The sequence below is a fragment of the Triplophysa rosa genome, linkage group LG14 (genome assembly GCF_024868665.1).
Source record: "Triplophysa rosa linkage group LG14, Trosa_1v2, whole genome shotgun sequence".
Taxonomy (NCBI): domain Eukaryota; kingdom Metazoa; phylum Chordata; class Actinopteri; order Cypriniformes; family Nemacheilidae; genus Triplophysa; species Triplophysa rosa.
The window spans coordinates 18,009,097-18,032,560 of record NC_079903.1 but is presented as its reverse complement, the minus strand read 5'-3'; the positions used below and the strand labels follow the sequence as shown (position 1 = coordinate 18,032,560).

Here is a 23,464-nt window from a genome sequence, read left to right as displayed (position 1 = left end):
TATATTCAATAAGCAGCCATAATATTAACTCGAGGGTAGCTGTAACGTTTCCAAATAATAGGCTGCCTTTGCACATGCATTTGTCATATTTAATGATTTAGTTTGCTTGTAGGTTAAAATAACAGAATTATGTTTAATTGATCTTCAAGAAATAGGTGAGATTGTATCGTGTATTTTCTGTACAAAAGAGAATACAAGAAAACGCCAGTTAGACACTTCGCTTAGTCGAGCATGTTCTCTGATCATTGAACTAGATGATTTTACACGATTCGTTATACCCTGTCAGCAAAACAAAATCTCTGTAACATGTTATTTTTATTCATTCATATTCTCAGTGTTTTGGTCCAAATGTTCAAAATTAAGTTGACGAAATTTCTTTAAAGCCTTCTCCATGGCTAAATATTATTTATCAGCTTGCAGTTTTTCACCACAGGTGAACATATATTATTTGAATAAAATAATAAAATGCGCATTTCACACTTATCTTGCGCGATCCTTACAAGCAAAGACCGATCTGTGTTTGATTGTAAAGCCTGCAGCATCCCTACATCCACGTGCTCCGGATCGATTACTAGAGTCTGTTCAGCGGCTTATGGCGGCGTTCTCTGAGTTGTGACAAGATAGGAGCGCGTAGTAATTTGGTAAGACTGTATAGCTTAATGTAGATCTGAATTTCTACACTCACACGCATACATATACTCTAACATCGACTGCATTCGGCGCATGGCTTGCGTTAGAGATGAGAGAGAGTTTATGCAGGCAAGCTGGTACAGCAATGTGGGCGGCAGAGTTTTGTTATTGTATTGTATTGAAAAAGGATGTAGCTCCCACGGTCTCATTATTCTTTCAGTTAATTTCTGTAATGAAAAAAAATTGTAGCACGATCAGCAGAAATTGTAATTTAATAGTTATTCAATTAAAAGTAGTAAGCCAGTCATGGTGTTCATGCTTCAACTAGTCATGCTTTTACGTTGTCTGTGTTTCATTTTCAGTCCGTACAACTGCACAAATCTTTAAGAGACTGACATTTAACCATGAGTGCAGCTAAACTTTAATAAACATATTTTTGTTTTCTACAGTTTTCTACTCTACATTCCTTCATCCAGAAGTGAGCATGGGTCGTCACTCTTCAGACAGTGATGACAACAGTCGGAGCAGGAGGAAAAGGAGGCACAGACAGCGATCTTCCTCCTCCAGCAGCTCCTCGGGCAGCAGAGTGACCAGCCGCAGCAAACACTCCAGAGAGAGAGCCAGAGATACAAACAGGAGGTAGAATAGGACATCTTACATATTTGTTTTACATAGTTGATATAGTATATTTTTTCTTCTATTTTATTGTATTTTATATTGTATTACTGTATGGAATTGTACAGCACTTTGGTACACTCTGTGTTTTTTTTATTCAGGTTGGTGTAAACCACTGAAAAGGACAACTGGTGCAAATTGTTATTGTTACGTTTATGAGTCTTATTTTTTTATTTAGTAATGTCTTTCAGAAGCTATACAAATACATACGGTATATGTTTCTCAGGCAATGAAATATAAACAATTGACACCAAAAGAGGTTTACACCCATGACTTTAATGAATGGTGTTGCCTTCATGAGCATCACTGAATGTTTCTATCTATTCTTGTAATAGTATGAGTCTCTTGATTGTCCTCAATGTAAACAGATGAATCCCAACATCATACAATTACTGCTTGACATGAATGATATTTACAGAAATGCTGAAAAAGCAAAGATTCTGGAGGACCTGCATGATTTTTCTGAAGATCAGTGGACAGTTTAATGACTCAGGACAAACAAGAAACCCTTAAACAACGATGACAAAACATAAAAACTGTCATTGATTGTGCAGATAACATCATACACTATTAATAATCAGGGCGATGTAAACTTGACCTGGGCTATTTTTAGAAATTTTGTTATTATTCTTTGGTGTGAACTTTATGTTAACATTTCTCTGTGAAATGACTTGCTCGGGGCAGTACTAAATTAAAAATAAACCTTAATTTTCAAAATTCCTCTTATTTTTCCCTAAATTTCAGCCTTTTCCAGATTCTGCAAGGGGGATGTAAACTTTTGCTCAAACTGTTCATCTAATTTGCTACTTCATACAGCACAGTGGGCGTAATATAAGGTTTGCCCTAAAGTGCTTTGACAGTTCTGCACAGAGAATTCTGATGCACAAGCTTTAGATGTATGTCACTGATTTAGGCAGCATCTGATGCAGAAATGCATAATAAATTGAATTAGGATTTCAAGATAAACATTTTATTTATTCATGGCACAGGAATGGCCTTGCCATTGTGATTTGCCTTTTGAAAGTGTCTCTAATGCACGCTTTGCATTCCATGAATTCAGCCTGATTTTGGCACAATTTGCGTGTTGTAGGGTGTTGTAGTATTTTCGTAAACGACGTGAGGCGTTGGTGCGCAAGACCTTTTTGTCCACTATAGTTTTTTTCTCATTGCTCTCGACAGGTTCTGTCACAGCTAATAGAAGTACAAATGCTCTTTTGTAATGGTACCATTGACAAGTAGGAATAAAAATTATTAATGGTCAAGTCAAGTCAAGTCAAGGGGACCAGTTTTTGAACTATTCCTTTAACTTCTGGTACACATTTGCAAAGAATAGAGTCCCTGCAGATTATTTCTGAAAACAAGCAAAAAAAAAGTAAAATATAGCTGCAAAGCAACGATGACGGGCCCAAGCCATCAGCGCAACCGCCACGCCCGTGGCATCAGTAAAACGGTGCACAGAGGGCACATGCATTTACAGTAACCCTCTGGCAGTCTCGTTTTAAGGGTTACAGCAATGAAAGGCATGGTTTTTCCTGGCTCAAAATGAGGCGGAGGTGGGGCCATCCAATCTTGTACACACGCATGTGTAGACCTACTGTGCCTTTAAGTAGCTTAACCAAACACTTTACAAACAACATATAAAAGTTCTAAAAATGAGATAAAAATGACAATGAATAACTTAAAACATCTATTCAAACAAACAGTAAAGTTGTTTAAATCAAATATAGGACTGCCTAATGATCAGTGATGCCGGTAACGCATTACTCTAATCTGACCACTTTTTTCAGTAACGAGTAATCTAACACGTTACTATTTCCAAACCAGTAATCAGATTAAAGTTACTTATCCAAGTCACTGTGCGTTACTATTTTTGTCATTTTCCTTAGTAAAAATATGTATTTTTTGCTTTCTTCTTGCATCTCAGGGAGTGAAGTCACGTATGCGACAAGTCACGTTTTCAGCATGAGGACAATTCACGTGTAATAGCCCCTACCATGCAGCGACACAAACGTAAACAACAATGGAGGGAGGAGAGAGATGCGCGTTTTCTAGCTGGAAATACAGTCACTATTTTGAGTTTGTGTCAGCTAAAGATGGCAATATTAAGGTTCGTTGTACACTCTGTGCTGGCGACAAAGTGCTATCTAGCTACAAAAACACTACGTCAAATTTGAAGAAACATTTGGAGTCGCAGCACTGCACAGTCAAATTTACAGAGCAAGTCCCACCAGGTGGTGCGAAGCAGAGAGCAGGAGGTCCCCCACCACCCAAACAACAAAAGCTGGACTTCGGTGCAAAACCAACTGGGGGAGAGTTGAAGAAGTTGGTTGGGCAGTATGTTGTAGAGGAAATGCTGCCCTTAAACACAGTTGACTCACCCTCGTTTCGTGCCATAATAAACAAGATCCCTACTACTGTCAATGCCGAGGTGCCTCACAGAACAGGAAATAGTTTTTAAGTTCAACTTAAAATGTCAGGAGATACATTGTTGACATTACTGTTAAAAATACACTTCCAATAAAGTGAGTGTTGGCAAAACCGGTTGTCATTTTTATGTTGAGGCGGCGGGGGTGTTGTCGGCAGCTGCTGAATGTAACTGATAAAGTAACTTGTAATCTAATTTGGTTACTTTTAAAATAAAGTAATATGTAAAGTAACCAAGTTACTTTTTAAAGGAGTAATCAGTAATGAGATTACTTTTTCAAAGTAACTGTGGCAACACTGCTAATGATTAGTCTCGACTAATCGCTTGCAGAATAAAAGTTTGTGTTTACATAACATGTGGGTGCACTGTGTATTATAATTTTGTATATATAGATATACATGCATGTATAATTTTAAGAAAAAAATATATTTATATATTAAATATTTATATATAATATAAATTATATATAAAAATAAAAATGTGTATACACATGCAAATATTTCTTAAATATATACATGCATGTGTGTGTATTTATACATACATAATTATTATACACAGTGCACCCACATATATTATGGAAACAAAAACTTTATTCTGCAAACTTTATTGGTCGCGACTAATCGTTAGGCAGCCCTAATCAAATAAAGCTTTTTATCCTTTTCAACTAGCATTTCAGCCAACTTAATTAGCCAACTTAATTAGCCAGTCTTACTATATGAGCAAAGCTCATTCACATCCTGCATTCTCTTGTGGTTCACTGAGCTTTGAATGTTTCACTAATCTCTTATATTCTGTTTAAACAAATTGGTTCAAATGAGTCATTCGTTTGCGAGCCGTTCTGATCACAATGTGCATTCACACTGGCGAACTCGCTTTTTAAAGTATAATGCTGAAATATAGCTATTACAGCTCCTAATATAACTCTTTAGGAGGAAATTAAGCTGCAGTAGTAATGCAAACAAACACTTTGCACTGCAGGTGTATATGTGTGTTTAATGGACCCTTGTTCCTGATATTCCAGGCGCAGGCATCGCTCTAGCAGTAGCTCCTCCAAAGACCTGAGCCACAGGAGGCGGAGCCATAGCAGAGACAGGGGAGGGCGCAGCAATTGGTCCCATAGATCTCGCAGTCGAAATAGAAGGTAAGAACAAGCAAACTGACAAAAATAAAATTTAAATGAAATTGTTCCTTACCACTGGTACACGGGTATTTTTATAAACAGAGTTTTTCTTCCTTCGTTTTCAAAAAATCTTAGTCCACATAAAGAAACACAAAAACAAGTGCTGTCAATAGCGTGCCAAACCAACAGGTGCCGCTATAACTGTTAAGCCATGTTGGCCAATCCGAAGCCTGAAAAAAGGTTACCACCGGTTCCAGTAGGCTAAAACTCCGGTTACGCACATGACAATGCTACAACCAGAATTTTTTTTGAGTTTTCAAAAATGTTTGGCGTCAGTGACCTGAAACTGCGTTTGCGTGGACAAACGGCCAAAACCACACAGAAAAAGCAGTCATTTTGAAAATACCCGTGTTTGTGTGGACATGGCCTAAAGTTAGTCATGATTCTTCGAATTATGAAGTATTTTTACATTTTTACAATCCATCTACATTCCACACTAGTGCTGTAACAATACAAAAATAGGTCTTTGTGATACCACTACTGAACTGACACCATGGCAAAAACCTAAAACAACAGGATAAGTTATTCAAAATCAGACCTGAATCGCCTGAAATGACGTGTGTGGCTAACAAAACCTCTAAATATTTTTATATGTCTAAAATCATTGTTGGGGATTCATTCACGGAGTAATTACTCACCAGGAAATACGTTTTTTATCAAGTTTGAGAAAGTTGTCGGAGGCTTGGTAGTGGTGACGTTGATATCGAGCAACCGTAGTGTAGTCTGTTTATAGTTTATATATTGAAAAATATATATTTTAACAACATTTGCATGATTATCTTCAAAAAACATTTATTTTTATCCGCTATTTTTTAAAGTGATGGAAACAACACTGGTAGCGATACAGTGTACTGTATCAACACACAAACCCATTGCAATTCCTTCACGAACCACCAGGGGTTCGCGACCCCCAGTTTGGGAAACCCTGATCCATAGGGTCGCTTTTGTAGGACAGTCTCAAATAACTTATAATATATTAACAAAATATGAATGTTTTCTCTCACAAACATATTATTTAGCTTCAGAACACATATTTTGCCGCACCAGTCATTTGGATTAGACTGCAGTGATAGCCGAATGTGCTTCTTAAAGCAACACCACTGAAATAATAATAATAATTTTATTTTAAGGTGGAAAAGTGTTGCCCCATGTAAGAAGTTACATGACAGCATTAAAATGTGAAATTATTCATTTGGGATTCAACTCAAGAAAGGTAGTCATATATGTCTGGGCTGGTATGAGGTTGAGTAAATTATGGTATTTTTTAGATTTTGATGAACTATTATTTTAAGGGTCTTAGATGGGCAAGCATCACTTAGTCAGGACAAACTAAAAAATGTGGTATCTGTTCATTTATTTTCAAAGAAACTTTGACTCTAATTTGTCATTTATAAAACAAACACTTAACATGTTGGCCACATCATCGGCAACAGAATAATTTTCTCTATAATTGGACTCAAATGATAATGAGTGCTCAGCTAATTAGCGTATGACAGGTCACCGTTTAAGACCTTCTGTTCACAGAGCCACTCAATCTCACAGCTGCTTGTCCTGTGCATATGCACACTCACACTCATTACAGGGGTTATTTGTTGGGATTATTGTTATTTTTGTATGTTTTAATTAAATACTGGCACAAGCACCCTTGGGTCAATCCACATATCTGTCCTCGATCCTGTTTGGTGCTTTGAAGAAAAATGTTAGGTTGGTGAATTAATGCAATTAAAATATAACTATCCTTTGGCTGTTCGTAGAATTTTTGTTACATAAGACATGATGCTATAAACATCGTGAATCAGGAAGATGAACTTAAGGCCTTATTTTTATTTTAAAAAAGGGCTATTTAATTACCATTGCAAATGTGTGTTAATGAGTGTGTTAAATGCTTCAGAAGTGTCGAGACGGTTTTCGTAATATATGCATGCTAAAGACTCTGTTTACTTGAGTTTCACAGTAGGATATCACTCAAATATGGGTGGAAGTCATTCATTTAAACCGGCACTGAATCAACGCAGATAAACAGGGCTAATAGCATGTCTCCCATACTGTGTTCCATGGTAATGATATCATTCACTTGTGCTGGCTAATTTGTTCATTGAGGTTCAGGGTATTTGAGTCCGTTTGATTTCAGCTTTTCATTTGTTTTGGTGTTGTGAAACTGCAGTGTTGCTTTCGGAATATATAAAAACACCGATCAGGCGTAACATTATGACCACCTTCCTATTATTCCGTTGGCCCCCCTTTTGCAGCCCCATACACACACTCTTAAAAAAAATGCGTGCCTCAAAAGGTTCTTTGATGCCATCTGAATATTCAGATTATAAAAAAGTAAGAAAGAGATGGTTCTTTAAAGAACCTTTGACTGAATGGTTCTTTGTGGAACCAAAAATGGTTCTTCTATGGCAAGAGAAGAGTGTACGCAACAAACTGTGACGCACTGTGTATTCTGACACCTTTCATCAGAACCAGTATGAACTTCTTCACTGTTTTGAGCTACTGTAGCTCGTCTGTTGGATCGGATCACAGAAGCCAGCACTGGCCCCCCCCCCAAGTGAATCAATGAGCCATGGTCGCCATGACCCTGTCGCCGGATCACTAATGTTCCTTCCTTGGACCACCTTTTTTAGATACTGACCACTGCAGACTGGGCACACCCCACAAGAGCTGCAGTTTTGGAAATGCTCACAATTTGACTTGCTCTAATCCTTAAACCCATTGCACATTGAGTCCGAAATTTGCATCCGAAATTTCCGCACGTTAAAAAATAAATGCGACCTCACGTTGTCAATCACATTTACACACTGCCTCTGATATTTTCGCCCGTCATAAAATTTTTTGGAGCGGATTCGATTTTCTGCGTTTTTCGCATCCTTCAAGCATTTTGAGTGGCCTTTTTTAACAATTCAGAGACACCGTACAAACGAGAGCCAAATACGAAAAAACGCATACGAAAATTTCCTGATGTTAAAGCAGCCAGTTCATTACTTTATCATGTTAAAAGTGGTCAAATTATTGCAATGTAGGGCTCTCTGTACACTCTTAAAAGGTTCTTCACAGTGATGCCACAGAAGAACCATTTTTGGTTCCACAAAGAACCATTCAGCCAAAGGTTCTTTCTTCCTTTTTTATAATCTTCAGATGTTAAAGGTTCTTTATGGAACCAAAAGGTTCTTCTATGGCATCAAAGAACCTTTTGAAGCACCTTTTTTTTAAGAGTGTATTTAGACCATATTAAACGTGATTATCTCCTCATTATGTTGATCATGCATATGAACAAATGCTAAATAAGGAAGAATGATGTAATTCCTTCTAGCGAGAGCGAGCAGAAGGGTATGACCTACTTCTTGAGGGAATGCAAAATATTCTTTGCGATCACAAAAGTTTTCAGAGACTGTATATGCTTGGGGAAATTCAGAAGTTTTGCAAAAGAACGTAATGTTTCTCGGAGAACGTCTTTCGCTCCCTTTTCATATTTTTTTATGTGGTGACCAGTTATTTCTCAACATGTTATTTACAAATGTGGCTAACCAAATTCAGAGTCACCCTTATTAGTGAAGATAGGCTCATTTTTACTAAAGTATTTTTTGTTTGGGGTGACTGTGGGCTAAACCGAGTGAAACCGGTTGCCTGTCTTGGGCCTACTATCTGTCACTGTCGTGTTAAAAAGGTTTGGGTCCAGTAATGGCGCTTGGGATGAGGCAAACTGATAAAGCAGGTGTGCATTGAGTGGACAGCTCTGTTTGATTGATACGCTGACAGGATATGAGCAAGTGCCATGCCAAATAAAGAATACAAGAATGGGAAAAGAGAATAAACAAACCAAAAAAAAAAGGAACGGAAGATATTATTTACAGGGATGAGAAGAATAACTGCCGAATGGAAATATTCCAGGAAAGAAGATTAGGTCAGTTCAATGGGGAATTTTACTCTCATTGGCCCTGATAAATAAATAAACAAACAAATAATCGAATGTTGTGGATTCTAGTGTGCCGTTTACCACTCCACGTTTCTGTTTTTTTTATAGCAGTCGGAAAATGAGATGAACAAAACGGGCTCTTTTCAGAAAGTCAACCAAAAAGACTTCTGTGTGATCCGGGCTTAATTCCTAAATTGCAGAACTTGTGTTTTATATGTAATGTATATAAAAAACTTTTTAGCGAGAACAACGATCAACGGTGCGCACTTTCATATGTGGACCCGTGCGATCCAGTGGTGGAGCGGTCCATTGGCTCATATCTTCATCATGTCTCGTAGCTAAATTCTTATTAACAGCTGTAGGACTGTGATGAAAGTGAAAGTAATTAAGCGCGCAGCTCAGTCAAAGGTTTACAATGGTGACCATTCACAACTCCAGCGGCTCTTCCTCTTCTCTAAGGAAGGCCTCGCCCCTGTTTTGGCGTATTCCTGTGGGCAGAGGTTATTCAAAAACTCAGAACAGTGACGTCATGTACCCGGGAAGTAGAGGGCTGCAGTCCGATTCCAGCCGTTCTCTGTAGTCCTTGAAAAGCGAATTCTGTTATAGACAATATCTCGCTTGGCATTGCACTTTGAGCTTTATCATTTTGCATGTATCATTTATGCTCTAACAGCAACATTACACACTTACTAAAGTTTGAAAATTGGAACGGCACCTTTAAAAAAGGGAATTATGCACAGGTTCTGGCCTACGCATGGTTTTATAAATCTGAAAACTTTTGTGTGCGCACACTTTAAGGATGAAATCTATGCAAAGTTTTTTATAAATGAGGCCCCTGGTCATTTAGATCTTTACTGTAAGGTTTATTGCTGGAGTACAGTACTTGGCTGGGTGTTTTATATTAGATATCATATAAGGAAAATGGCGTGGCTTTAATTTTGGTTGACAGTGGATCGGTTGTTATTGTACTGTCTCACATTGTTGCAATACTAAATGTACTTGTTGACTGTTTAATACACCTCTACAAAGCTCTTCTTCAACATTTAGCTTTTTTCTTTTTATCTGTCTATTATTATATAGGCTGTTGCCTTTTGTTTTTCATCACCCTCATAACTTTGTTTTTATTTACCATTACCAATGTAAGCAGGTTGTTTTTGAATCAGAGATCTCTCATGTGCTTTTGTCTTAAAGCTCACAGTAGGGAAGCCTTAAAATATCTCCTTAACCCGTCCTAAATATACCCGCTAAGCTTCATAAAGCGATGGACCATTTTGTGTGTGTGTGTATTAACTGACTTAATGCAAACTCCAAGCTTGACCTGCTTTTGGCATGTGTGTTCTGCTGTGGTTCAGGTGTGTGTTCTGTGTTTCATCAAACCGGCATGCTTCAGTATTCTCGATCTGAGAGACAGCTCTCCTCTCCCTTGTCTTTCTTCTCTCCTTACATCCCAAGTGTGTATTGCTCTTTATTTATTATCTTCTCTAAAGACTCGTCAAACACTGCTGGCCTTTGTTGTCAGAAAATTTTATTTACCAAAGAGGCAAGTTAGTGAGTGACATGGCAGGGGTCTTTTATCCCCAGCTAGCCTCAAGCGCAGCTTCTCCTTGCTGCCAAAAGCAGCCCAGCCCCCTCACATCCACCGGTCCAACTCTTTAGCACATCCAGGAGTAGCAATCTCCTTTGGATTGGAAGAACCAGAAAACTGCCTGTCAATACTATACCTGGACACAACATTCAAGACACCAGTTTAAGCCTGCACATTTAAAGTCACCATGAAATCAAACAGGAAAATTCGAAGTGTTTTACACAGTGTTGCAGTGATTATTATAAATGATTTATCCGTGCGCACCATTTTTTTTTAAATTGACTGGCACTTGTAATTTTTAATCAAAAACATTAAGCTCCTCTCCCCATCTCAACAACAACTCTTCATCACATGATGTAAGCAACAAAAAAGAGGTACACTGTAAAAAAAACAGATTTTATGTATTTGTTTGGAAATACAGTCAAAAACCGTAAAATAACAGAAAAAGGCAAATTTACAAGAAAAAACTGAGAAATTTAATTTTACAGCGAAGACATGTTATTTTACAGTTTACAGTATCATTTTGTCAGCACGTCTGTGCAAACGCTGTAGCGACACAGATAATAATGTGCTCAGCATGTTTGTTGTAACACTTTGTATTTTCTTAAATAAATAGCAAAGGCTAGTTAATAATGCACTTAACCGGTAGAAAGCAGAAAAGTTAGTTATTTTAACACGCTATAAGCGCACTTACAATATAGCAATGGCATCGCAATAAGATAGATTTTTTCCAGACGCAGCTATGCCACAGCGAGATAAAAAACTCCCACATTTTCAGAATGCCGCAAACGCATCGCAGGCGCGAGCTCTCCGGGGCTTTAAAAATCTTAATTGCGTTCCAACTCTTAAAGGTCAAGTGTATAGATTTTTGAAGGATCTATTGACAGAAATGCAATATAATATGTACTGTATATAACTATGTCTTCAGAGGTGTATAAAGACGTTACATAATATAGCGTTATGTTTTTCTTACCTTAGAATGAGCTATTCTAAGGTATAGGGTCCCCTTGCATGGAATTCACCATGTTGTTTCTACCAATGTTAATGTTGACTGCACATTTTGATTTAGTTTTAGTCATCGTCTTTTGACGAAAATACATTTTAGTTTTATTCTAATTTTAGTCAACGAAATTTTAAAAATATTTAAGTTGACTAAATTTACATTATATTTAGTCTACTAAAATCAAACTGCTTCAAGTAATTTAATTAGTGTAATTATGTGTTCCATACAAAGATTTAACTGTTTTGACATAATCCACTTTACCTTAGAATTAAATTAAAATGAGACAAAATAAGATGCTTTGTAACCACGTGAAGACATGTAGAATAGGCTACATATGTCTGTGCTTCTCCTTCTCCCAGAGACTTCTCTGAACTGCTTTTATGAGATTAGCAGCACATGCGCGCAAGCTGATGTCCACCGTGTGGGACAGGAATATTTTCATCTCGTTTTTATTAGTTGACGAAAATGTCAGTATATTTTTATTACAGTTTTCGCTATCATGAATTAATTTTTATGTCTCGTTTTCGTAAGTGAAAACATTGAATTATTTTCATCATAGTTTTCGTCAACGAAATTAACACGGGTTTCTACAGTATCCCTAAACGGACGAACTGCTCTACAGGGTGTTTCATAAATACGTTATCTCCATTGGCAAAGAAGCGAAAACACGACGACATCTTAGCCACCGTAGTGCTTCGAAAGGGAGGGGTGGAGTGAGCCTTTGGTTGCAATTTCTCGACCTCACCGCTAGATGCCGCTGAAATCTCATTGCTCCTTTAAGTTTATTTGGTTGATGTCCGTTTATATATTTGTAATTCTAATACATTGTAAGCTCTGTTTATTTGAGTCCTTTTCAAAGTTATTTGGTGGTTGTCTCTTTTCAAGCCTCCATTATTGGAAAACAAATATAAAATGAATCTGTCTCTCCTTCCTACTTTCCAACCCCCATTTAATCCTTCCTTGAAGTTCTTCCAAATTAGTTTTTAAATGCCAATTAGGAGGTTGAATGTAGTCAAATAAAAGCCAGTACTAGCAGAATAGCCTCACCTTCTGGCTGACCAGGCTTCTGAGAGCACATGCCGAAACTTTGGCTCTAGGCACCGCTTTGAGAGAAAATATCCTGCCTAATGAACACATTAATTAAAAGCATAACTATTTATAAGATGATAATTAGAAACGAAGCGAGGTAAACTGGGCTCTTCCTGCAATTAATGGTGGATTAATTACAGCCCATAATGAAGTGGAGTTTTGAAATGCATTAAGGTGAAGTACAGAGGCGCACGGCAGCTTTGTGATCACTGGCATAATTATTTGCTGGCCGTTTGAGCCACTGCTCACTCTGAGCCCACTAATCAGCATCATTGCGTTGTTATATATGCACTTAAAAAGACTTGCCACTGCAATGACTGCCTAATTATTTCTAATTGGCAGGCTCGAGCGTGGTGTCTGCACTGAAGGCATGAGCCCGTGCTTAGCAGATCTACAGGGGACTTTAAAAGGAGAGGCGACTGGGGATATTGCTTGATCAAGCGTTTGCCTCCACACAAATGTATAAAATACAGTCACTGACCTCTGCTGAGCCCAATCTCCTTACCTTGAAGGCCCAGAATTTTTCTACGTTCTTCATCTGAAGAATATTTGAGCCAAGTACAGGAGAAAGAAGGCAGGTGAAAAGCGAAATAGTAACATTCAAAAATGTTAAAATGATGTTGAATGCCATCAGCACAAGAACAGTAATCCAATGAAACAGAATTAAAGGCCAAAGTTTTTAATGTTGGTTACACTCTAAAAATAGGTGCTTCAAAAGGTTCTTCAAAAGGTTCTTCGATGCCATAGAAGAACCTTTTGGTTCAATAAAGAACCTTTAACATCTGAAGATTATAAAAAAGTAAGAAAGAAATGGTTCTTCAAAGAACCTTTGACTGAATGGTTCTTTTTGGAACCAAAAATGGTTCCTCTATGGCATCCCTGTGAAGAACCTTATGCACCTTTACTTTTAAGAGTGTATGTCTATGTGGTGTTTTTAATATGCTTTAACACAAACCATGTGCAAATATTTGTTCAAAACCATCGCTTTAACAAAAAAATGTAAATAAATCAAAGCCATTGTATTTTCTTCATAAAACTGCAGTTTATCAAAGGCAGTTTAAAAGATGTGATTTGACATCGGAACAATGTCAATGTACCATACGGTTTCTTTAAATGCGACCGAACTACAGGACCCATTCAACAAATTGTTTATTTAATAAAATGAACATACAACAAAATTCAACAAATCATTTATTTGATACAGTTATTATACAGTAAAATAATAATACAAATTAATATTAACAAGCAGATTAGCCAAACACAAACCAGAAGTTAACTGGGGGTCAGGCGCGCATGCTCGCGTTGCAGAAGTTAACCTTGGGCTCTGCCTCGCTTTTGATTTCAACATGGCGGCGGTGTGAAATCAGTCTATAGAGGGTTATGTAGGGTTCAGAGGGCTGCCATTGACTTCCAGCAATAATAATTCATATTAATAATAATAATAAATTAAATCCTCCTGCAGGGGAGTTGTTTAGCTGGATACTTCCATAATTAGCAAGTGGTACAAATCTAAAGTTGGGACACAATTAAAGGACAAAAGTATGTTACTCAACGCATAAAGCTGCAAATTTCCCTGTGGCTCTCAGCTGCGTGTTTAAGCTTGTTACAGGAAGAGGAGGTGGGGGAGGTCAGGAGTCCATAGACCTGTAAAGGTTCTCATGCAGTACAGCCGTGTCTCTGCCATCACCATCTTTTCTTACAATGCACTTTAGCAAATTGTTCTATAATTAAGTCCACAGTGGTCCTTGGTCTTTTTTTCCTGCACCCCCTGACAAAAGCCTGACTATGGATACAGTTACAGGCTCCATATTCCAGTGTAAGGGATAAAGGGAACACTAATAAAAGTCAGGGCTGAATGATGTGTTTTTTGACTAAAATTGTGACGCCCCTCTGAAAATAATGAAACACTTTCCTCTGTCCTGATATTTAGTAGTCATTTTTCAAAGGCTCTGTATTGCATCGTAACAGAGGAGCCCTGGGCCAAGACTATGACCGTTTCTCAATATGCGTACTTGAGCAGTCTTGGGTTCTCGTGTTCTCGCTCTACGTCATCAATAACCGTCAAAGTCCGGTTCCAATACACAAGAACCGAGAATGCATGAAAGTACGCGGATGTGTTCTCGATTAGGGATGCACCGAATGTTCGGCCACCGAATATATTCGGCCGAAAATAGCAAAAAACGCATGTTCGGTATTCGGCCAAATATGTGAAATGGCCGAATAAATTTTACCGAACATGACTCGAGAAACGATCAACTAGCAACCAGCGCAGAGAGAGAGAGAGAGAGAGACGTGCGCTTTATTACTGCCGAAAACATTTTGGCAGTGTGTGTGTGGAGCATTTTAAGGTGTCAGAGAAAGACACAGCACGGGACTTGCCGCACGGAAGTAAATGTCCAAATGAAAGCGTCTTTACCGGTCGGTAACTTGTGGCTACTTCAGACGGGAGCGGGCTGTCTGACAGTAGCCCCGCCGCTCGCGACATCCTTTGACATCATACAGTGTTCGCGCGCACACAGTTTCCTGTACTAAACAACTTGTCAAAGTATGTTCTGTGCATCCCGGCCACGAGTGCACCAGAGAACAGTCAGCTTCTGTGGGCGGAGTTCTTAAAATCATTTTGCAACGTAGCCTATAATAATCCAACAGTTTTAGTTTATTCGTATTATTAGTTTATAGGCCTAATGTGGAATGACACTTTTTAATGAAGTGTTTTGTTGTAGGGGTACAGAGTAACTTACATTACATTCTTTTAGCAGTCAGTTATAGGCCTAATTAATATAGGCTATTAAATTTTTTGTTTTAATGTATTTTGTTTTGCTCAATTTTATATTAAGTTGTATTGTATTTTATTGAAAAGCAAGACAAATTTTTAAAAGCAAATTTTGACTATTCAGTTTGTGCAATAGTGAAAAAATAGCTTAATAAATAGAAGAAATGCAAAAACCATATTCGGTGTTCGGTATTATTCGGCCTTCGGCCAAGTGTTTCACATCATGTTCGGCTTCGGCTTCGGCCAAGAATGTTAGATTCGGTGCATCCCTATTCTCGATATCAAGGATGCATCGAATGCAGCCTTGCGCACCTACGGAATCTGCTTGAAGTCCCAGAATTCACTGCGACGCGTCCATCCAAGTTCGTTCTTCCGAGGCTGCCTCGCAAGACCGGTCTCCACAAGAACAGTTCTTTGCGTTCTTGGAATTGAAAAATGGCCTGTGACTCCAAATGTGTTAGATAATAGATTACTGTACATTGTACAATTGGCATATTTGGAGGACTTATCCGGACATAATTTAAGATTTTGAATATGAAAGTGAACATTAATTGTTTTGGCTTTGTCAGAAAGAGAGTGCTGTTTTTAAACACCTCTGTCTTGATGCTTTTTTGTATATTGAAACATTTCTTTCTTGACACTCTCTGTTGCACTAAAAGACACGTATTTTTGTATTCATGGCACGCTATAAACTGCGTGGAACTTCACGTGCTCGTTTAGTGTTTAATTAAGTGTAGTTTTACGTTTAGTAGCGGAATGAGTGTCTGCTCTCTGTCACAGATTCTGTGCTGTAGTTTTACAGTTTGCCCACATGCTTTCTCTCAACTTTTATGATTTTTCTTGTGCAAGTTCTTAAATCAGGACGTAACCCTCCACTCTGCAGGGACCAGCTCTCAGATCTCCCATCACTTCATAAATAAACTGTCATAAAAAGCACAGGGAAACTTCATCTTACTCTTCTAGAGAGCACCTACTAATTAAAAACACATGCCTTAAACATTACATTTGAATCCTGAGTTTTACCCCCAAAATTAAACGTTTATCTCCTGATATGCTTTTCTAAAAATAGTTTACTAAGACTTTCTTGTCTTATCATTTCCTCACCCTCATGCAGTCTTTAGACAATCAAATCTAATAAACAAATCTCTTTAGGTCCATACATTGCACAGAATGTTCTAATGTAAGAGCATAAGAAAAAGATGATCATTTTGAACTCACAAGTCTTGACCTGGCTAAAATCAAATCATGTCTGGCTAAATCCAGTATGGCACCAGGTCAGTTTTGTTAAATGTTAGCCTGCAGAGATAGGACAGGTCTGGGGCGGCGTTTGCGTATGGCCGTTGCCATACCCTAGCATCCAGTCGAACGACAAAACGACGCTCACTCACCAACAGCATCAATGGTGTAGACGCGTAGTACTTTTGACACTATCTCGACGCAGGTTCGAATCCACCCTTCGCCTTTCTACATTTAGGCATTCCTCACACATAGGCATTTATTTTCAATAAAATGAAGAAACTATAAAAAAAATGCCTAACAGGTGTTTAATAATAAAATGGTAAGGTAATGGGTAGTAGGGAGATCTTTATTGTCGACATATGCCAATAAATTGGCTATTATTATTTTTTATTTTAGCAGTCACTAAACAATTTAATCTGCCCAAGCCAGATGTATAAGGGTCAAAGAAGATGTCCCCAGCAAAAGTGATTTTATGTCCATAGAAAGCACATGAAATGTAAGTAATATGTCTACTAGTTTTTGGAGAATAAAATGTCAAAATCTGGTTGAAATAATGTTACATTGTAATTCAGTGGAACACAATATACAGTATTTGTGCAATTTCAAACAACATGCTTATTCTGACGTCTACATATTAAAATATATAAAAGTATAAGGGAGCATATTACATTTTATTGTGCTTTAAATGAGTAAAACCTAGGAAAAAACATATTAGGAAAAAATACAACGGTAGTCAAAAGTGCCCCAGAACTGTTTGCTGTCCTACATCCTTCACAATAAAGTATTTTTTCCTACTATGGGAGTCAATGGGGGGCGAGATCTGTTTGGTTATAAGCATTCTTCCAAATATCTTTCTCTGTGTTCATCAGAACAAAGTAATGTATGCAGATAAGGAACAACTCGAAGGTGAGTAAATGATGACAGAATTTTCATTTTTGGGTGAAGTATCCCTTTAAACGTTCATTGACTTTTGCGTTGGTTTACACAATGCCCTCTGTACTGTGTTGGTCAGATTGCAGCATTTAGGATAACTGTTTAAAAGCGGTTACATGCTTCAGGCAAAACAAGTCTTCATGTATATAAGTAACTACACTTAATATGCAATCAAATGCAATATGTATTGTCCCCGAACTTTAAAAACACAGGTTTTATAGATCAGAGCACTTTCAGAGGTCTTTGAACTCAACTTAATAACACAAGCTTGTCTGGTGGGTGGGCCAAGTGTAAGCTGATGTCTTTTCACCCTTGACTGAGAGGCAGGGGGATTTAGAATACGATTGAACCGAAAAAAGCTTTTTGATACAAACTTATGCACTAGAGTTGCACTAAATTATAACTGCAATAAAACTAAAACAATAGTTACCCCACATGTGAGCTTATTTACATTCAATTGTTGCAATGTGTAATTTCCTTTTTAACTTGGTAATAATGTGATGGGTGTAATTCACACGTGCAGAAAGAAGCAGCCTGGGAAATGTTCTCATCAGCTCTGGTGATTAGTGGAATGTCATAAATTAAAATTGATTGCACATCATTTGAAGAGCGCTATAAATAAGACATGCTGAACGGTGAACATTTTTTAGTAAGTGCGACACTTGGGAAAAAAAGAAACAGCTGTTTGGAGCAGCAGTTTCTATATCAAGCCTCCATCACTCATTTAAGTAGATCTTCAGTGCTCTGGAATGATATAAAGGGAACAATCCAGTCAGGTGTAATTAAGTGGTTGCTGTTTGTTGACTTTTTTCAATTTTCTCTAGAAGACTAGAAGTTCATAATTTAATTCCTTGCTTTTTGTTTTCATCTGTGACACATTTTGTAGTAAACGGCAATCTAAGCAACAAAACTACTGTAGGGGTGTTCCCATAAGTCAACGTGATCGATCTCATGAGAATTCGTATGTACTTTGCCTAAAATGTGGCTCTACAAAGCGCACATTTTCTTACGTTTGCACAAACAGTAAAACACACAATACTGGCGTATTTACAGCATCTAAACACACAATACTGACGTATTGACGACACATAAAACGTTAATTATTTACATATGAACAACTTTACAGACTTACAAACGAATCCTTATGAATATCGTGATCGCGGCATTAACATTTGATTATATTGTATTTATTATTTGTCACATCAATGGCATTATGTTTTCAATTGCATTTCTTAAAGATACTTGTTATGAAATAACATTTAGTTCTGTGTGATTTCAGCTGCCAACCCGTTAAAGTCCCAGTGAAATTAAAAATGACAATTCTTATATTTTCATGAAATATTTCATAGTATATATTTTTTATAGTAAATAGCTTATTGCGCAACTGATGTGCACGTTACAAATTCAAAACATGTCGCCGTTGCCGTCAAGATTTACAACAGGTTTCACGGCAGGAAAATCAAACGCTCATTGGCTCTCGCCTGCTTCTTCACAGATTGCGACATGCTGTGTTTCTGGTGATGTGTGTTTGTAGGAGAAATGCGTGCTTTCACGGAGTGGATCAGGATAATAATCTGGATCATATTTTCAGCGATTAACAAACTTTGTTCCTCACACAACAAAACTGTTGTAACCAGAGAGGAAGTCATCGTTTGGACTACTTTTGGTATTTTTGAAACATACCATATTAGCATTGGGATATAAGCCCCATGCCAAGAGTCCTTAATTCTCATCATCTCATTTGAATCCAGTTATCATTTATTTAACTTTTTTTTGGATAGTTTTTTGACAAGATCTCTTCTTTTTTCCTTAAAGACGGGCTGTGGTTCTAATAGATGACCATATGCTGTGTAGCCGTGCTACATCACGGACTTGGTGTGTTTGGCAATGATATGAGGTTGCAGGAGAGAGAGGAAGGGTCACAGCAGGAATAAATAATCATTTTGCCGGGTTAGGATTCCAGTGGAGTAAATTGTGTTTGTTAGCTACACTGGTGCTGTCATTTGCCACCATTAATGTACAATTTTCCATGAAGCGAAAAAGCTTGTTTAGCAGAAATATAATATGGTCCGATAACAGCAGGGCACCGTCCCACTCACATAATTACCCAAATGGGATGCGGGGAGGGATCTGTTTCACAGTCGGGCAGGGGCATTGGTGATAAGCACCCGGCTTGCTCCCACACGCTGGTAATTACTTTATTGATAATTCGCAGGAAAATTGCCTGAGCCAGTAGCTGGGCTGCTAGATTGAATGGATTGGAGGAAAGACAGAAACAGTGAGGCTCCTTTCAAAATAAATGAAAATGTGTTTAGGCCATTGGACTTTACCTTCTGAGATAATAACTGAAAGTCATGTAAAATAGCCAACTCTTGGCATGGGGCTTCTGGGTGTGTGTTTGTTGTGGGGGATGTTTATCTGGCCGCTCTGCATTAATGCTTTTACCCCTCACCTCAACTCTGCTAATAATTCTCTAAGGGTAAGGCCTTGGTAATGAAATTGACATTTAGCAGCCGTACCACAGTCTATTAACTACAATAAATTTAATTTGCAACAGGCCCAGAAGTGAGCTGGGCTAGAGAGAGAGAGAGAGAGAGAGAGAGAGAGATGAACATGAAAACTAGGTTGTAGCGTTTATTACATGTGCTGCCCACAAGTACATTTGTTAAAATAAGACCAAAAGGCAAAAAGGATTAGCTATCTACCTACGACTAACTTTGCAAGGCTTAATTTTACATCATCGTTTACATTGTCCTTTTTTGCCTGGACAATTGGCTGGTGTTATCGCAGGAACTGGCATGTGCTTATTCTAAAGGTTCCTCGCCATAGTAGTATTTGCCCACAAATACTTCAGGTTACTGTAGTATTCACACAGGAAAAAAATCTGTAAAAATAAGGTATAATCAGGGCTGTACGTTAATTTTTTTGCACATAGCACTGGTGCTACAGAGGTTTAAAGTTTAAAACGTCTGTTATATAAGAAAAAATATACACATAAAAATATTTGTGTGTAGTTTTTCACATAAATAGACATTCATTTTACAGTTCTGTGTTTTCCATTCTTTTACTATACAATAATTATATATTTGTTCACATACTGTAGTATACTATTATATTATTTACAATGGTAAACTGCAATAAAATTCCTCCTTTTGCAGATACAATCGTGTTTTTGATATATTATTTTATATATGTTTAATATTAGTTTAGTAAATATAAGTATACTCTAGTGTTAATTGTTTATCAATTTACTGCTAGAATACTACAGTTTACTATAGTAAATATTATAATTCAATACAGTATTTTTAATCTGGATGTTCAAGTTTACCAGACTTTTATTTTGAAGGGTCGGTGCAAAGAGTGTGTGGCTGACGATAACTTTTCTCAAACAGTGAAATGCTTATGAAATTAACTCTCAGAGCAGCTCTGGAGATGGAGTTCATGTGTTCATGTCCTCAAACAGTGAGACGCAGACAAATGCACAAGCCTCACACGTGTGTAGTGATGCGTTAAAAGGTGTAGATCATTCACGCAAAACAAGCAGGTGACAAATTTAAAGGGGTCATATGGCGCGAAAACGTGTTTTTCTGTGTCTTTGGTGTGTTATAAGTTGCCCATACATGTATTAGACACGTAAAATTGCTAAATTTAAAGTATTGGAACAAAAGATGCATTCTATCTAAAAGCGAATGCTCACCCAGACCTGCCTGAAACGCCTCGTGTAACCACACCCCCACTAATCTACTTCAGATCGTGTTTATTACAAAAAAATACTATTACAAAAATGATATCTCTTTATGGCCCGGTTTCACAGACAAGGCTTAAGGCTAGTCCCAGACTAAAATGAATGTGTGATCTGTCTTAACTCAATATAACTTGCCCAGAAATATCTTAAAAAGTGCCATTGTTTTGTCTCAAGATGCACACCAATAATTTACATTTTTATGCATTTGGCAGACGCTTTTACATTGCTTTATCCTATACATTTATACATAGGCATGTGCAATTCCTGGGGTTGAACCCACGACCTTGCGTTGTTAACGCAATGCTCTTACCACTGAGCTACAGGAAAGCTATAAAAGCGACATAAATATCTTAATTAAACTAAGGCATAGTCCTGGTTTAAGATAATCTGTGTCTGTGAAACCAGGCCTAAGTGTTTTAAGTATTATGCCTGTGGCATACTTCCTTTTTTATATGTTCGCGAGCGTAGGCGTACTGATTTCTACGCATATGCGTACGCACAGGTTTTGACGCATGCGCATTACGACATATTGCAATACCTCTCCAGGCCTACAGGGGTCAGGTTTTCTACTACTACCTTGAATCCATGCTCCCAGGACACGGTTGCCACCTGGTGGTTAAACTAATTACTGCAAGAAAGGGAATGTACATAAATTCCGGCAGTGTGCGTACTATTCTGCAGAGGTGGGTAGAGTAGCCAAAATCTTTACTCAAGTAAAAGTACAAGTAACTAGAGAAATTGTTACTCAAGTAAAAGTAAAAGTCACTATTTTAAAAATTACTTGAGTAAAAGTAAAAAAGTATGCAATGAAAAAACTACTCAAGTAGCTAGTTACTTAGTTACTTTGTATCTGATTATATAGGCCTACTACATAAAATTAATATTAACGCCAATGTTTTAATATTACATTTTAATCAATATTTTTAATTATCATAAGCGGATATCTTTGCAATATACTAGAGAGACTAAAGAATAGACAAACACAGAAGAGACAAGCATTTCTGTACATTTCATCTAGTCCTGATGTCAATGTAGTTTACACAACTTATTTAGAATAATAGACCATGTAAACACATGATAAACACACTAAACTAGAACATCTGCAGTGCTCTCTTAAATGAAATACACATTTTTGATCAAAGCTCATGTTTTCTCGTGTTGTGTCACGTGTGTGTTGTGAAACGCTCTTACTTGTAAACAAACAGTAAACAGTGAACCACACGCCCATCAACACGTTTTCTTCCTTCTGTTCTTCAAATGTATATTTCTGCAAGCCCACGTCTCTGTGTCTGACAGGTAACGCGCATGTTGCTGTGTTGGACGAACAGGTCGTGCGGGTGCGCGCATATGGCGGGCATTTATCATTGCTGGCAAACAATATGACACATTTGCAGTTTTGATTGTATAGATATAGATTCATATCCACTTCATCCAACACTCTTTGTGTTCTGCGTGTTCTTAAGTTTCGCGCTACGAGGAGTGAGTAATCCTGCTTCAGATGATTAAGATCGTGCTGCGAACTGAACAAATCATTTGAACTGATTCATTAGCCTATTCAAATGGTTTTGCCCATTGTTCAATTAATGCTTTCAAAAGAATCGACTCAAAAGAATCGATCACTCGGGAATGCCCGTAAAAAGAGACAACAACCTTGAAATAAACAACGCGTTTTAAAAAGCATATTTTAAAATGAAGGAACGAAGGAACGTCACGCAATGTAAGTTATGTAACGAAGTAAAAGTACAGATTTTCTATGAGAAATTTACTCAAGTAAGAGTAAAAGTACACACTTTTAATTTTACTTAAAAAGTACATATTTTCCAAAATGTTACTCAAGTAAATGTAACGAAGTAAATGTAGCGCGTTACTACCCACCTCTGCTATTCTGATGACGAAATTTATCGCCATGCGCACTGTACGCAGCCCCTCGCGTATAAGGGAACTACCCTTCAGCCTTTAGTGATTTTAGTGGCTGTAGGTGCACGTTACGGGGCACACAGAGCGTGCTTTTTATGTTTAAAAACGCCAGCCGCACTTGCACTTCCTTTTTGGTTGACATTTAGTATTTAAAAAAAGAGCAGTGCGCTGCGATTTTTTTATCTTGCTAGGCAACCACCGAATCAGCTGTCCTGTCAGTCAAGGATTATAGCACAAGCGCTCTAGTTGCTGTTAACTATCATATTAGCAAAAACCTTTAAGAACCCCTTCATTCTCACCACATTTTGTTATGTTGCTGTTTATGTTAAACTACTTTAAATTATTATACATTGC

The 23,464-nt window shown here is 37.6% G+C and overlaps 1 protein-coding gene across 1 annotated transcript in view; it reads left to right on the top strand.

Annotated features, from left to right (window-relative positions):
• Nucleotides 1-542: 542 nt before the first annotated feature.
• Nucleotides 543-23,464, top strand: part of rsrc1 (arginine/serine-rich coiled-coil 1) — a 105,800-nt gene continuing 82,878 nt past the window's right edge. The window contains exons 1-3 of the mRNA XM_057350496.1: nucleotides 543-641; nucleotides 1,080-1,269; nucleotides 4,752-4,871. Coding sequence (XP_057206479.1) covers nucleotides 1,115-1,269; nucleotides 4,752-4,871 — 275 coding nt within the window. The 5' untranslated portion in view covers nucleotides 543-641; nucleotides 1,080-1,114. The remainder of the gene's footprint in view (nucleotides 642-1,079; nucleotides 1,270-4,751; nucleotides 4,872-23,464) is intronic.